The sequence below is a fragment of the Salvia splendens genome, chromosome 13 (assembly GCF_004379255.2).
Source record: "Salvia splendens isolate huo1 chromosome 13, SspV2, whole genome shotgun sequence".
Taxonomy (NCBI): domain Eukaryota; kingdom Viridiplantae; phylum Streptophyta; class Magnoliopsida; order Lamiales; family Lamiaceae; genus Salvia; species Salvia splendens.
The window spans coordinates 28,051,658-28,068,953 of NC_056044.1; the positions used below are offsets into that span (position 1 = coordinate 28,051,658).

At 40.6% G+C, this 17,296-nt stretch overlaps 1 protein-coding gene and 1 long non-coding RNA gene across 3 annotated transcripts; one reads left to right on the forward strand and one right to left on the reverse strand.

The window, feature by feature from the left end:
* Window positions 1-13,866: 13,866 nt before the first annotated feature.
* On the forward strand, window positions 13,867-16,488 carry LOC121760259 (probable arabinosyltransferase ARAD1). Of its 2 annotated transcripts, XM_042155907.1 has the most exons (3): window positions 13,867-14,024; window positions 14,168-15,171; window positions 15,253-16,488. In XM_042155907.1, exons 2-3 carry the CDS (start codon window positions 14,257-14,259, stop codon window positions 15,760-15,762), a joined length of 1,425 nt encoding a protein of 474 aa, XP_042011841.1. In that variant the 5' UTR covers window positions 13,867-14,024; window positions 14,168-14,256; the 3' UTR covers window positions 15,763-16,488. The 2 variants fall into 2 exon arrangements, with proteins under 2 accessions (XP_042011841.1, XP_042011840.1); XM_042155906.1 differs by having other exon boundaries at window positions 13,867-15,171.
* On the reverse strand, window positions 15,900-16,644 carry LOC121760260. Its single transcript, XR_006041861.1, has 2 exons — window positions 16,501-16,644; window positions 15,900-16,349 (listed from the first exon to the last, which is right to left on the reverse strand). It is a non-coding gene; the product is annotated as an uncharacterized LOC121760260 (long non-coding RNA).
* Between the last annotated feature and the right edge of the window lie 652 nt (window positions 16,645-17,296).

Here is a 17,296-nt window from a genome sequence, read left to right on the forward strand (position 1 = left end):
ATATCCTGATGAAATTCGAAAATTGTGATTGTCTATATAACTTGTTTGTTTATTTTGGTTTTCATAACGATCATGATCTGGAGTGTTAATTAAATAAATCGGTAAAAATATTGATAAGTGTTTGCTATTTGAATGTGAAATTGATTGAAAAAACACCTTTTAGTCAATGATTTCCTATCCATTTAGAAGCTTAATCTTCTTTGTTAAGAAAGAATTTATCTTTTTTTGGTATTTGTGAATAGTTGGGTACAACACGTGACAATATGTCCAGATTATTGAATTTTTATTCTCCTTCGAGACCAGGAAAGTAGATGAAAAATTAGAAAAGCCAAACCTGACATAGTTATTTTCTCGGAAATGGTCTATTTTCAGAACATAATCAGTCAAACTAATCAACATCTCAGACAGAGGATCCAACATAGAAATTCACAAAATTTAATTGCAATTGTGATAGGGTGTTGTTGGATCGGCTGCAGCATTGGAATCATCCAGTTCAGACGTAGAATAAAATAGGGTGATTGGGTTTGTAGAATTTTGGGAGTGTGAGGAACGAAAAGACAGGATATGTAAGAATTTCAACTGTTCAACTAATATTGTCCATTTATTTAGCAAACAAATAGGAAGGCAACATTATATAATTTGATATTGTGATTAATCAACAAGATGAGGCCCACATATCCAGTCATGTTTTCTGGCCGTAATGCAGATTTGCAATTTGTTTAATCAAGTAAAGTTGACTAAAGTTAAAGTATTTAACTCCTAGTATCAATTATCCATCATCTTCTTGAATTTTTCGCTAGTGGGACTTAGGGCTTTTAGATAGATAGTTATTTAAAATTATAGTATAATTTAAACCTATTAAAGGTCCACACCACAAGATTATAAAGATAAGCTACATAAATACGATGCTCCATTTGTTTTAATGGGAGACAATAAGTGGATTCTAATCAATATATGTATTGCTTTATGATGGGGTGCGTACTAAACAAGCCCGACAGCAATGACGGCCCATCAGCCCAAAGCCCAAGGAAGAGTATGAGTTCGGCATTACCAAAGAGTTCGGCCTCAGCCTACAGCTCGGTAAAAGCCGACCAATCAAGCTCTGCGAGTTCGGCATTACCAAAGAGTTCGGCCTCAGCCTACAGCTCGGTAAAAGCCAACCAAGCTCTACTCTCAGATCGGCAACCAAAGCAGTTCGGTCTCAGTTTTCGACCGAACAAGGAGTTAGTGGACCCATGCAGGATTTCCACAACTTCCAACACACCCACTACCACGTGGCGTCAACTCAGGCCACGATCTTAGGCCATGACCTACACGACCTCCACGACCTAGAGTGATGATGTAAGCCACGATCTTAGTTCAATATATAAATAGAACTTAGATCTGGTAGAAAGGGGTTAGAAGCTCTCTAGAGATAAAATAGCAAATAGCAAGTTTGTATTTGTAAGCTGTAGAAAACAGATCAAGCAATACAAACCTGCCCCCATTTCTCCCCGTGGACGTAGATTTACTTCAGTAAATCGAACCACGTAAAATTCTCTGTGTCGTAGTTCACATTCTCTACCAGCAATTACTAACATCAACAATTCGCGGACTCATCACTGGCGCCGTCTGTGGGAAACAGAGAACCAAATTTGTGATAAAGCGAATTTTTGACCATTTTTTCAACCCAAAAAATGCATACCAGATCGCAGAGTACCCGTATTCCTGCCCGTGAGAACCAGGAGGAAGCCAATCCACCCCATAGGTCTGGAAAACAGCCTAGGGATAAATCCACCACCAGTTCTCATGGCGGAGGAACAAGCCGCTCCAAAAGCCGTCACACCGAGTCTTCCCAGCAGCCCGATTTGAACGAGGCTGTCAAGCTGTTTCTGGCTGAAAAGCAGGAGGAATTCTTAACCTTCCTGCAGAGAAGCCAAAAGCAGCCGGAGGCGAAAACGGCGGATTCTCCCTCTCCCTCCATACGAGACAGTCACTACCGCAGTAGTGTCATGCCTTCCAGAAGAAAGAATCCTCGGTACCGGAATCACAGGAGAACTCCATCTCCTCCATACCGAAGAAATGTCGGGTTCGCCATGTACGGAGCATTGAGGACTCCGTTCTCGGACGATATTGCCCGAACTTCCCTACCACAGAACTACCGAACTCCGTCGATAACCTATGACGGACTCGTGGATCCTCATGATTTCTTGGGACGCTATCAATATAACATGGCGAACCAGGGTCTCAACGAGGTCCACATGTGCAAGCTGTTTCCCGAACTGCTTATCGGGAACGCAAGAAGGTGGTTCGATAGCCTCCCCCAAGGCAGCATTAGATCCTACCGAGATCTAATGGATGCTTTCCACAGGAGGTTCTTTCAGAAAGCGGAAGCCCGGATTACTTCGGCTCAGCTGCTTTCTATACGTCAAGGTCGCGACGAAAAGATCCGCGACTTCCTGACGAGATTCCATAAGGAATGCCTACAAGTAGATAATCTCAATGATCTACTTGTCATTTCGGCATTCCAAAATGGAATCCTGCCCGGAGCTCTCTACAGAAAGCTCGTGGAATGCAGTCCGCAAACAGCTCAAGAGATGTGGGACATTGCGGACAAGTTTTCTCGTGCCGATGAGGCAGACCGTCGAAAACGGTCTTCAGACAGCTCATCTAGAGAAGACAAAAAGAAGCCCGATCATAGCGATCAGAGGCTTCCTCGCCGAACACCTTCCCCACCAAAGGAGAGATAGCGGTCATCCGAGGTGATCGAAAAAAGAGCAAGTGTGTTCGCAGATTGCGCTTAAAAGTGCCGAGCAATCAGTTCGGCACCATCAAGCATAGCAATCACAGCAGCCGGAGTCAGAGGCAGGCGGAATGACCGAAGTCACACCGGAGCCGAACTCGATGGTGTACGGCACTGAAGCCGTGATTCCGGTTTAGATTGGCATACCCAGTCCCCGAGCTCAATTTCTCCTCAGAAATGAATGGTGACGGACTGAGAGCCGAACTAGATCTTGCCGAAGAAAGAAGAGAATTGGCCTGCATAAAAGCAGCCAAGTACAAGGAGCAAGTAGCCCGGTATTACAGCCAAAGGGTGAAGAAGCTGCAATTTCAAGTGGGAGATCTCGTCTTGAGAAACAACGAAGTAAGCCGAGCAGAAAAGCTGGGCGAACTCGAACCCACATGGGAAGGTCCATATCGGGTGTCAGAAGTCCTCGGCAAAGGGTCTTACAAATTGACTCACGTGTCAAGAGCACAAGTACCCCGAACATGGTACGTTTCCAACCTCAAAAAGCTCCATTTGTAAGAGACAGTCCGGTCAATGTGCTTTCTTTGGTTTGCTTGGTCTTTATTTGCCTATATGCGTTTTGTCTGTCTATGTGCGTGTCGTCTCTTACAAATGTTACTGAGGTATCTTGTTCTTCGAAGGCTGATCCCCTTCTTAGAACATAAACAAGCCAAAGATTGTGTGTCAAAGCTTCTAAAGAGGATACAAGACCACAATTCAGCTTAAACAAGCAGTTCGTCCGAAACGAGCTGCAACAAGCCAACGATCGTGCGTCAAAGCTTCTAAAGAGGATACAAGACCACAATTCAGCTTAAACAAGCAGTTCGTCCGAAACGAGCTGCAACAAGCCAACGATTGTGCGTCAAAGCTTCTAAAGAGGATACAAGACCACAATTCAGCTTAAACAAGCAGTTCGTCCGAAACGAGTTGCAACAAGCCAAAGATTGTGTGTCAAAGCTTCTAAAGAGGATACAAGACCACAATTCTGCTTAAAAATCAAGCACTTCGTCTGAAACGAACTGCAACAAAAGTCCGATTCTCGCGATAAACTTGCCTGAATTAGGACAAGGGAAAGTCCAATCCATGCGATAAAACTCGCCGAATTAGGACGACCAAGTTCGGTCAAAGCAGTTTACCTCATAAGACCGAGGACGACCATGTCTAGTCAAAGAGGTTTACTGCATAAGACCACTTCGGTTAACTGGGAAAGTCCGATCCACGCGATAAAACTCGCCGAATTAGGACAAGGGAAAGTTCGATCCCGGCGACAAAAATCGCCAAATTAGAACACAGACCAAAGACGAGTCCGGTCAAAAGATGTTTATTTCATCCGACCAAAGACGAGTCCGGTCAAAGATGTTTATTTCATCAGACCAAAGACGAGTCCGGTCAAAGATGTTTATTTCATCAGACCAAAGACGAGTCCGGTCAAAGATGTTTATTTCATCAGACCAAAGACGAGTCCGGTCAAAGATGTTTATTTCATCAGACCAAAGACGAGTCCGGTCAAAGATGTTTATTTCATCAGACCAAAGACGAGTCCGGTCAAAGATGTTTATTTCATCAGACCAAAGACGAGTCCGGTCAAAGATGTTTATTTCATCAGACCAAAGACGAGTCCGGTCAAAGATGTTTATTTCATCAGACCAAAGACAAGTCCGGTCAAAGAAGTTTACTTCATAAGACCGAGGACAAGTACGATGAAATTTTTCGCTAAGCTGTAAATACAGAGTGTTAGAAGCGAAAACAAAATTTCATTTTTCAAATCTTGTTCGGCACACAACTCCGCTACCCTACGAGATGGCGTTACGCTATTACAAAGGACTATTCTACTGTCCAGGGTTGCTAAAGTTGAGCCATCTATTCACAAAATCCTCGTGAAGCTGAGTTCGGGCGTTCCAGGCAGCCGCAGAATAAGCAGGTCGACGAGATGCTCTAATCGACCTGCCACCTCTTCTCTGAGCCCGGGAAGCCCTAGCACCTCGGCGGCGAAGAGTCTCTTCACGAAGCATTTGCCGATCTTGCTCACTCATAACCACAGCTCCTCTGCGAACTTCAGTCCGTCCTCGACTTGACGTCTCCGGTTGTCCCTGAGTTCGTTGCTGACTTGGAGTAGGGTTTTGAGCAAGTGAATCAGAGGTTTGAGCTGGAGTACTAGCATCTGTTGGCGGGAAATGCCGGAGGAATCTCTCAATTGAGGGACGCCGGGCAAGAACTATGTCGTACCGAGAGGCCCAGCGCCGCAATGATGTCACGACTTGTTGGCAAGCCGAGCTCTCCAGCGCATTGTTCCTCCGGAGTACATTATATTCCTCCCACAGTTCGTCAGCTCGACTCTGAACATCTGATATGGTCATTCCCCCGCGCACACGGATGTAATCCTCGTACGCAGTCCTCTCAGCAATGGTCGTATTCAGCTCGGCCTCCAGATCATTCTTATCGGACTCTAAGTCCTTATTATCGGCATCCAGCTTCACTAAACGAGCCAGAAGCTCGTCATTCTTCGTCTGATCGGCTATAGCTCTTCTCTCAGCTTCGTCCAAAGCCGAAGAGTACAGCCGTTTCCAGTGAAGTATCTCCATCTCCTTGGGTACAAAGCAGCTATATTAGTTCGGCAGCTGTACCGAGCAGATAGTAAAATACAACAGGAATAAAGGCGAGTACGAAAAGCTATACGAAGACAAGTGTAGAGAATTTTTCATTCACAAGGAAAATTTTTTTTACACTAGGGCTTCAAGGCCATTTTACAAGGAAGAAACTAGACTAAGAGAAGGGAGACGAAATCATACTCCGCCAGCTTCGTCTCCGGCTCCTCGGTCTGGTACAACTTCTTTCTCCTGGGCTACCTCAGCCTCGGCCTCGCCTCCTGCCGGCCTCGCCTCCGCCTCCTGATCGGCCTCCTTCTCCGGATGCCCGGCCCGCTCGACTTCGGCCTCCAGCTCCAGCGGCTCGGCCTCACCCTCTCCGTTGTAAGTCGAAGCGGGTGAAACGGGTCCCACAGAGGCAAAGATAGCCTCCAGGTTCTCGTCCCGATCAGCTCGACAACTCCGGACTCGGTCTGCAGAAAGCAGGACCGAGGATGAAGCGAGCTCCTCAAGGAGCGGCAGATTCTGAAGCCGAGCTGCTATCTCTCGGCTGTACAGAGGCAGCACGACGTCGGCCCCCTGCTCGCCCTTATCGGCAATTAGCCTTACCAGACTACCGACAAAGGCCGAGAACTGGCTGCTCAAAAAGAGTTTCTCCGTGTAAACACGGAGACCCTCTCCTTGGGCAACCACGGCGGCAGCATCACTCCGTTTCGTCTGCTCTCGCTGGATGACGAGCTGGTTTTTGGCAAACTGAGCTTCATCCTGGGCCGAAATCCTAGCAGCTCTGGCTTTCTCAAAGTTTGCCTCAGCCTGCTCGGCCCGGTGACAAGCAGCCGCCAATTTCCTCTGCATCTCAGCATAGTCGTTGGACGCTTTGGAGAGTTCGACTGCGACGAGCTTGGAGAGCATATCGTTCCTCTGAAAATGGATAAGGAAAAAAGTCAACAGAGGGCACCAAAAATACAGGACAGAAGCCAAGCCAAAGAATCAAGAAGACAATTCACCTCGGCGAAGTCCGTGGGCCATAAAAATGGCTCACAGATATGCTCCGAAGGAGGCGCCAAGACCACGTCTTTCTCTGGCGCTCTCGGGGGCTTCTGGGTCTTCCCCTTCCTACTTGCCGAAATCGACTCCGGCTTCTTTGGACCCGAAGAGGTCTTTTGCCTCTTCGGATTCTTCTCGGCATCAGGCGCCGAGCTGGTAGCCTTCTCTCTCTCCGGCTCCTTGGACTCCGAAGATTTTCGGGTAGCCTTGTTCAGCATGTACACTGCCAAAAAGCAAGAAAGCAAGGTTAGTTTTCTTCGTTAAAGCAGTAGAGCATAAAGATAAAGAGAAATCCTCACCCTCGGCCTCTTCGTCCGAAGACGAGATGTCGAACACGACGTCGCCCTTGACGAGCTCAGACTCCGTGTATTGTTTCCTAACTATGGGAATCTTGTTGAGCTCGCCATCGAGCTCGTCCAACGGTTCAGGCCGAGGATGACGGATAACGGACTTCGGCCCTCTCCAGGGAAAACTAGGAGCCGCAGTCCTATTATAAAAAAAGAAGCGATTTTGCCATTTCGGCCATTTGGTTTTACAAAAGGCCCTAAAAGGCTGTAAAGGGACCAAGTAAAACCAAGATCCCTTCCTTTTAAACTGGAAAAAATTAAGGATTGCCCTCAGAGACAGATCCTTATCTAGCCTACGCAGTTCGGCAGCAAAAGCCGATAAGTGCCTCCAAGAGTTCGGAGTCACCTGACCTAAAGGGAGTTGAAAAAAATCTAGCAACTCTACAAAGGCAAGGGGAAGGGGGAAACGAAGCCCGCATTCTAAGCTGGCTTCGTAGACGGTGGCGTAACCTTCCGGCGGCGAGTCCGCCCTATAAAGGTCGTCGGGAATCGCAACCTTCCCCCCAGGAAAAGAGTATTTTTCGTGAAGGGATATCACAGTATCCTTACTCAAGATACTGTGAAAATACTCTACGGTCTTCTCCCCGGATTCTTTCCGGCTAGAAGACCCCTTACCCCCTTCACCACCGCTACCAGACTCAGACGAAGAAGAAGCAGACATGGTCCTTACTCTTTGCAAAATCTGAGGAAATTTTTGAAAGCGGAAGAAAATCTTTTTCGCAAAGGAGATAGAGTGCAGAAGAAGCAGTCGCAAAAGTGCTTCAATGATGAAGAAGGGAGGTATTTATCAGATTCGGCGAAGATTTCAAAATCGTCGCACCGTTTCGAATCCCACCTTTTCTGGATTCAACGGCCGGATTTTACTGTCGCATTTAATGCAGCCACATGCAAGGCACGTCCCCTGACGTCAGCCTCCCCCGTACCTTTATCCAGAATGCCGAAGTGACTCGCTTCGCCGAAGTGATTCACTTCGTCTTTCGGGGGGGGGTAGTGATGGGGTGCGTACTAAACAAGCCCGACAGCAATGACGGCCCATCAGCCCAAAGCCCAAGGAAGAGTATGAGTTCGGCATTACCAAAGAGTTCGGCCTCAGCCTACAGCTCGGTAAAAGCCGACCAATCAAGCTCTGCGAGTTCGGCATTACCAAAGAGTTCGGCCTCAGCCTACAGCTCGGTAAAAGCCAACCAAGCTCTACTCTCAGATCGGCAACCAAAGCAGTTCGGTCTCAGTTTTCGACCGAACAAGGAGTTAGTGGACCCATGCAGGATTTCCACAACTTCCAACACACCCACTACCACGTGGCGTCAACTCAGGCCACGATCTTAGGCCATGACCTACACGACCTCCACGACCTAGAGTGATGATGTAAGCCACGATCTTAGTTCAATATATAAATAGAACTTAGATCTGGTAGAAAGGGGTTAGAAGCTCTCTAGAGATAAAATAGCAAATAGCAAGTTTGTATTTGTAAGCTGTAGAAAACAGATCAAGCAATACAAACCTGCCCCCATTTCTCCCCGTGGACGTAGATTTACTTCAGTAAATCGAACCACGTAAAATTCTCTGTGTCGTAGTTCACATTCTCTACCAGCAATTACTAACATCAACAATTCGCGGACTCATCACTTTATCACATAAAAATAGTGAAATTGATTGTTTGTTGGGAACCCTTCATACTGTTCAATTTCCCTTCCGAAGCCTGTGATTAGTAATTACTGATTAATCATTTGCTTAATTAGTAGTATATATATGTCACAGGTAGATCTACATTCTACCGTATAACTGTACAAGTGTGAGAGGGTTAAATTTTAGGTGATATGTAAAATAGGGTTAAATTTGTGATATCTTTTATTCTTTCATTTTCTGCAACATCAAGAAAATATTTTACTTATGTAACCGAATAATTCACTTATTATTGCAAACAAGTCATAAAGACGAGCTAATATGGATCGTAAATATTACTCCCTCCGTTCCATAATAGTAGAGTCATTTTGCCATTTTGGTACATTCCATAGTAGTAGAGTCATTTCCCTTTTCAGTGAAAAAGTCAACACATTTCTTCTCTCTTACTTTACTTTCTCTTACTTTATTATCTCTACATTTTTTCCTTTCCTACTTTATTCTTATTTTACTTAATTCACTTAACACAATTTTTTTTAATCTCCGTGCCGAAAATAAATGTGTTCACTACTATGTTAGGAGGGAGTAGTACTTTTCTTAGTATTAGTCGCACTATATGCTAATCAATGACTGAATTCGAACAGTTTTCTACAAGAGGTCTTGATGAAAAACGGCATATAATTTACTATTCATTTATAAAATAGGAGTATTTTGTTAGGTGAAGTGTTAGTTTTGTCTCTTAGCGTTTGTCTCATGTGCTTAAAGTTTTGATAGTTATCATTAGTCTCATATAATCTATATAACCAATATATGATGCAAGTGTTAGTTCACTCAATTTTGTCTCATCGTTTCAATGTTCACTCAATTTCTCCCATAGTTAGTGTAATCTTGCAAGTTTTATATGAATCTGTTGCGTGGTAAAAAAATCTGGACAGTGAATAATGAAGCCTCGATTTTTCGCACCGTATTACTTAATATCGATGGGCAGACCTAACTGTAAGGTAAATGTTATTGACGGTAAACAAACCAGTCAAAAGAGAAAAATGAAAAAGTGTGGACTACAAATATTATGCCATTTTTGGATGTCAATGATAATTGTAATGGATTTGGCATATTGTTGTTGCATGATACTCCCTCTATCCATGAAATGTTGTCCAAATTTGACTCGCCACAGGTTTTAAGAATTGTGAAGAAAAGTGAGTTGAAAATGTTTGTGGAATGAGGGTCTCACTTTTACATATATGTGTTTTATAATAGAATGTGAGTGGAAAAAGTTAATGGAAAGTGAGGTCTATTTACCAAAAATAGTAAAAAAGCAAAGTGGACATCTTTTCACGGACGGACTAAAATGACAAAACTGGACAATATTTCACGGACGGAGGGAGTACTTGTTCCGATTCAGTATAAGTCAAAATCGATTGTACATTCTAAACGATGTGATAAAATTGAGTAAATGCCTTAAATGATGAGACAAAATGAGTAAATTAACATTTCTGCATATTACACATCAAATGTACATTATTATGTACTCCAGGTAATGTGTAATTTTGACAACCGTGTTATTTCGATTGCAATGTTCATGTATGATTTATCTACCTCTTATATCATATACAATTTCAAAAAAAAATTAATGTAAAATAGTTGCAAATTTCATGCTTTTTTTCTGCCAGTTTTGAAGTTCTTTCAAAATTTGGCATGTTTCATAACTTTAAAATTAATCAGAGTTGCAATTGGTCACTTTATTATCCATTTAATTTGAATATTCGGACAACCCTCAGTTTTTGTTGCAATAATTGTACTACATTTATAAAGCCGCTGGCCCTTTCAACAACTCAAAGTTAATTAGATACCAAAATTGTCGGATGTTTAGTTCTTTCAAATGGTGGTGGTCACATTTCTATTTGTTTTTTTAAGGAATCATATTTTTGATGTAAAATAGATGCAATGTATCCCTCAAAAGTAACAAAAATGTACGTTTATGATACATATATGCATAAATAATATAGGAAATTAATTGGATAGAGTTAATTGTGAACATCTGAAGTTAAGTGTTTAATGAGAAGTAATTTGTGATTTTTGTTAGCCAGCTTGAAGGGAGGAGCTGGCGTGACCCTGCTAAAAGGTTTCCATCTTTTTCAGACAAAAGTTTCCACGTTCAAGAACATGTGAGAACAGTATATAAAAGTGAACACATATTTTTAACACTTTTCTATCGAAATCGCACCCTACAAATATTTTCTCATGGAGTAGTATATATGTATGAGTTATGTGTTTACAAAGGAGTACGATTTATGATTTATCTAAACCAAAAAAATGTTTTTAAATCTAATCATTATTTTCATGCTGAATTCAGTTAATAAGATTAATATTCATTTATTATAGATCTTCATCATCGAAGGGCTTGAAACGAATCTCAATTCCACAATATTTAGGGTTTTTCATTTGAATAATCCCTCATATATATCAACTAAAAATTCAAATTTTGATCTCTCAAAACTTTTTTTTTTCGCCAACCTATGTGTGTGCAAGGACATCAGAGTAATAAGCAATACTAGTACTTTACTAATTACTCACTAAATTGCATTTACAAACTAGATATATAGAGGAACATGAGTACATGTGAAGAATAAAAAAAGTTGTTAAATGATAAGTATATGTGCGGACATTGTGGTAGTCATGTGCCTGCCTCGGATGCAAGCACATGCAATCCAATTATTGAATTAAAACATTTCCCCCCTATTATATGTATTCAGGATTATTTTTACCGCCGATCGTCAGTAAAACATCCTGTATACTATTTAATTAGATTAAACTTTGAGTGAGAAACGATAAAATTGTACAAAAAATGATAATCAACACTACAACAAAATGTTTTAGCAGTGATATAGATTTTGAATAATTATAACACTTGTAAATCGCATTAAATAAAATTGTCATATTTTGATTAAGAAAATTAGCTAGAGGATATATAGTGGTATTTCTTTTGAAATTTTATGGGTTATAATGATGAAAATCGTTCATTATAAATCTAAATTGGGGGAGAAAATAGTATATCCATTAATAAATTTATTATTTTAACATAATTGGCTGTAGTGAATAATATGGGCTATGCATGAATTACCCAATGAAGAATTAGAAAATCCATGAAAGAATTAGTAATCCAATAACTAGGCGATCCATATGTAAAGAAAAAGGCCTGGGATTTGGAGCCCAAATATATACTGGGCCTGGATTATCGGATTCTGTAAATTCAGTGTTGAATTTGATATGGAAGGTCCATTTATAATATGATTAAGAGCATTAGGAGTAGGGCGCCCTAAGGCGCGCCCTATACATTTTCTTTTATTTAAGTATTTAAATAACTACAAAAATTGGGAAAAAACTTCATTTCATTTATAAAAATTAATGTTCATACATTTATAAAAATTAATGTTCATATGCTTATGAGTTAGTCAAGAGTAGAGTCACATTATTAGTAATGTAATTGGATTTAAAATTAGAAAAATTCATGTTATAAAAATTACATACATTTTATAAAAATTAATTTTTATCACATTTTCATTTTAATAAATGTATAAAACAATTTAGTTTCAAGATATCTCAACTAGTGTGTGTAGCCCAATGGTTAGGATTATTGCCTTCCAAGCAATAGACCCGGGTCCGAACCCCGGCAAATGCATTTTTTAAGTAAAATGCGTGCCATCGTCCGCGCTATACGCCGCGGACGATTTATCGGGCGTGGGCTTCGGGCGCGCCCGATGGCAGGCACCTACAATGGTGCCATCGTCCGCGCCCGAGGACGGTGGACGCCATCGGGCGCCCCATTGTGGGTGCCCTAATTAATAATTTTGTATATGATTTTATTAAGTTTGAAATTTATGATAATTTGTGTGTACATCTTATCCTCTCTATATTTTAGGTTAAAGATTACGATAAATTTTGATTTTATAATTTGAATACAAATCTAATGTATTTCATTAATGCAACAAATTATGCTTCCGAGTTTATGATGCTTCCCGATGGTGCAAAAAAATAAATAACGATGCGAAAGCCCCAAAGAAAAATGAATCCAACTTCATCACGAATTTTTCAAGAAAACATTTCTGAATCATTTTTTGGTTTCGATAGATATGGCTTTCTTTTATTTTTTGTTTGCTTATTTTGTAAAATCTTGTTATTGATATTTTTAAAACAAGGAAATAATAAATACTTAAATTTAAACAGCATCGGTTAATAATCGTCTAAAGGAGTAGTTAATTATTGTGAAGAATAATCAACTTATACATATATGTAAATGCATTTCGACTATTATGAGAAATCAGTTTGGGAAACGAGAGTAAAAATATGTCCAAGTTGAACGAGTTAAATTTAAATAATGCTTGAAGGATATAATAGTATGTACTTTTTGATTTAATATACTGTGTCAAATTTGATTTTCATAATTATAAAGATTGATTTTTATTATTAACTGATTTATCTCTATCCAAAAAAAACATAAAGCATAAGTATGATATATCAATCCAAACATACAATATAATTATGATAAATAAAATTTGAGATATTATGACTTCGAAATATTATGTCAAAAATCTCCACAACAAAAATAAGAAAATAGAGGAAGGGCGAGTCACCGAAATTGATCTAAGAGCATCTACAGTGAAGCGTCCTAAAGCCCGCCTTATGCACCACCACGTCAGCATTTTATCTTCATGTCCTTCCACCTGCAATGGGGCGCCCTAAGCATTTTCTTCTATTTGAATATTTAAATAACTACAAAAATTGGGAAAAACCTTCATTTCATTTATAAAATTAATGCATTACAATACGAATTAAAAAAAATACGTAAACTCAGCGACGGCGGTTACGGGCCCACACTTCTTCAATCATGTCTTTCATGAGCTGCGCATGGTCGTGTTGGTCGCGCATTGAGGCCTGTCTAAATAGAACCTCATTGAAAACCGTCGGTAATCCTTGAGCGGGGGCGGGGTCGCCGTGTTGGATGAGAGAAATGAGAGATGCGAGAAATGTTCGTATGAAAAATAGAATAACAATCGAGGTTTAAATAGACAAATTTCGAAAAAAACAAAAACAAAAGCGCGTTGCATCGTCTGCGCCATCGTCCGCATCGTCCACAGTGGGCGGGCGATGTCGCGGACGATGGCCTTTCGTCCGCGGACTAAGCTTAGGGAACGGACGACGCATCGTCCGTCGTCCGCGCACCCACAGTGGCAGACGATGGCGTGCCCGAGGCATTGTGGATGCCCTAATCACCCTTCTCCAATTTAATATTTACGAAAAGATATAGTTGTATCGGCAAATAAAAGGTTGCGTTTAATAGCGTATAGATGCATCTTGTGATCAGGACAACAAACACGAGAGATGTCTGTTCAACCTACTCAACCTCCTCTTTATTCATAGCAATAAAATCAAATTATTTTATGGCAGCAACATTATAGTACTAATTTATATGGTAATACGACTGATACTATAAATAAAAATATCCATATTTTCAACCTTCCTTAATGAAGAACATTAAATTGCCATTTATATATTAGTACATTTGGCATCCCAATAGTCAAAATTTTCCTCTTTTTTGTAACAGCCGCCTCAAATTCAAGCAAGCGCCATGGAAATTAACAAAGATTTACAGCTTACAAGGTCATTTTTCTTCAAATTTTAATACTCCTATATATGTATGCATGTTTATACTACTATATAGTACTACTTGTAAGACTTTCAAGAAATATTTTTTTAATTTGTATGGAATTATTTACATTTTCAATTGCCTTTTCTTGCTTCAGATGAGTGAAGATTACTCAACCTTTAACATAACATCCTTAAAATAGTCGAATTTGGAGTAGTTGTAGGAAATTAGATCCAGTTCTGGAAGATGTATTTGTCTCAGGAGAAAAGCATTTTGCCATCAAGGCTTCTTGCTTGCTTAATAGCATTTGCAATATTTCTCTTGTTTTCTTCTTCATTATCTCTCATACAGTTTGATCCCAATTCATTCATTCCAATATCAGTTTTTCACTTAATTTTGGACAACAACACATCTCTTAGCCCAACTCCAAATGCCAAAACTAATCTATTAGCATTAGCAACTCCCTCTGCCAAAGCCCCTACTTCCCTTATAGACGAATCAACGACGAAACGATGTGATAAAGGCAATGCTCTTCTTAAAGTGTACATGTATGATCTCCCACCCGAGTTTCACTTCGGGTTGTTGGGTTGGAAGGGGGTGAATGCAAGCCAAACATGGCCTAATTTGCGCGAGGCGAAGAGATTACCATCCTACCCCGGTGGGCTAAACTTGCAACATAGTGTTGAATATTGGCTTACTCTTGATCTTCTAGCATCAAATGTTGGAAATGTTGCTAGGCAATGTAGTGCATACAGGGTGCAGAACGCGAGCGATGCAGATGTGATTTTCGTGCCTTTTTTCTCATCCTTGAGTTACAACCGAGGCTCCAAGCAGAGGCGTGGTAGGCAGAATGATATGATGCTGCAGGGGAAATTGGTTGAGTTTTTGCAAGGTAGGGAGGAGTGGAAGGTGAGTGGTGGGAGGGATCATTTGGTTGTGGCCCACCACCCTAATAGCATGATGTTTGCGCGTAAAAAGCTTGGCACGAGCATGTTTGTGCTGTCGGATTTTGGGAGATATGATGTGAAGATAGCTAACATTGATAAGGATGTCATTGCTCCTTACAAGCACATGGTGAGGAGTGTTCCTCCTGTTTCCTCTGCTTCCTTCGTTCAACGCCCGACTCTGGTGTATTTTCAAGGGGCTATTTATAGGAAAGATGTGAGTTTATTATGCACACATTTATGATTTTGAAACCTTTAGCGTAGAACTTATGATTGTTGGTGGATGTATTATGTATAGGGTGGAGTGATTCGTCGAGAGCTCTACTATCTTCTGAAAGACGAGAGAGACGTGCATTTTGCATTCGGAAGTGTGGGGAGAAATGGAGTGAGTAATGCAGGGAAAGGGATGGCCTCATCCAAATTCTGCTTGAATATTGCTGGTGACACGCCTTCGTCTAATCGTCTCTTTGATGCCATTGCTAGCCACTGCGTTCCGGTGATAATCAGCGATGAGATTGAGCTTCCCTTTGAGGATGTGCTCGACTACTCAGAGTTCTGCGTGTTTGTGCCAGCAGCGGATGCTGTGAAGAAGGGCTACCTTCTGAATTTGCTCAGAGGCATTAAAGAAAAGGAATGGACTAAAATGTGGGGAAAATTGAAGGAAAAAAGCCTTCACTATGAATACCAGTACCCGTCTCAGCCAAACGATGCTGTGGACATGATATGGAAGACAGTCGCACGCAAGAAGATGCCAACGCGGTTGAAGGATCACCGGAGAAACAGATACAGCAGATCGCGGTCTCAGTGAGTAGGCGACTGGCTTGTTAGGCAGTGAGTTCTTTAGTATATACAGTCAATTTTGATATGTTATCATAATGCTTATTTCAAATATATTTTGGTGGAAGTTAAATACTTGAAATCTAAAACTGAGTAGTGATTATAGGATTTACATGTTAACTAGATTCATAAACAAAACATTGAAAGCTAAAGTGTTAAGAGTCTAAACTATACTTTGCTTGCTCCTTCTAGCCTAATTGATGTAACACAAACAAAACAATCAAAACAAAAACAAACCTATATTTAAAAATCTTCCAGATGGATCAGCATTTGTTGTGAATGGGGTCTGGTCCACGGCGAACGTGTCTCTTTTGAAACTCGTTAGGATCAAACACGGTTGAAGGGGAAGGCGCGATATCCAGTTGCGCACTACTCCTGTCTAGCAAGGCATCATCACCATTCAGAATCCTCCTTCTTAGAGCAAGATCTTTGCTTCTCAGCCCCGCGACAGTCTCCAGCCCGATTGACAGAAACGCAACGCAAAAGAGTGCAACGACGAGCACTCTGTAGATTAAGCAGCCCATTTCTTACAGTATGAGGCTGATGTGGGAATTGTTGCTGTTGAGACAAATTGTTACTGTTAGAAATTGTGATGCCTAGTGTGGTACTATGCTTCATTTGTGCTATTATTATATGTGATGTGAGATTAAATAAAGTAATAAAGCAGAAAAAAGGGGGCCAAGACATGAAGAGAAGAAGTTGGATTCACCTCAATCATAAGCATTGGATAGAAGCAAATATAAGGATGTTTTAGAAGACTCTGACATGTTTGAATAAAAGTTGGTTGGAATGAAGCCAAGAATCTCTTGATTTGTTTGTTACATTTCCTTTCTCTTTGGACCAATGTTCAATCAATCCCTTTTCTGTCTGTATCAATTTTCCATGTCATCTTATTTTGCTCTCTATTTCCACTTTGGATATACTGGATTTTTTGTGTATTACTCATTCATCATTCACTAAGACAGAATTGAGACGAGCCATCTAAAGCAAAGATTTGTACAGTTAGAAGAAAGAGGAGAATAAAGTGGGAAAATTGGTTGTGGTTAACTAAAAATACCAAGTGCATTTTGCTTTATTTGATTTTGCACTTTAAAATTATAAGCTCTTCTCTCTATGCATCAAAAATGACAGTCTTGGTTTCTTGAGCTTATTGAGTATCTCTTTATGCTTTTCTTTACTTAGCTTGTTTCAATTTAAACCCTTCATTTCAAATTTCATATACCTCAATACTTCCTAATTCAAATTTCTAGTTCATCAAATATTCTGAAGTAACCAAATTGATGATAATTTATGGCCTAAGCCGTGTTTGACTAAAATATTATTGAGTATTCCATCTGGAAAAAAATATAAAAACAAAAGGGTGAGAAAAATATAAATCTTAAATAAAACGTAATGAGAATTACTGAATTAGGAGCACGAGCCCAAGATAAACTCGGGTACTTTTGAGAATTACGGTCTTATATTGACCCAAATTGCAATAATTCTTGGATAATTCGGATCTCACA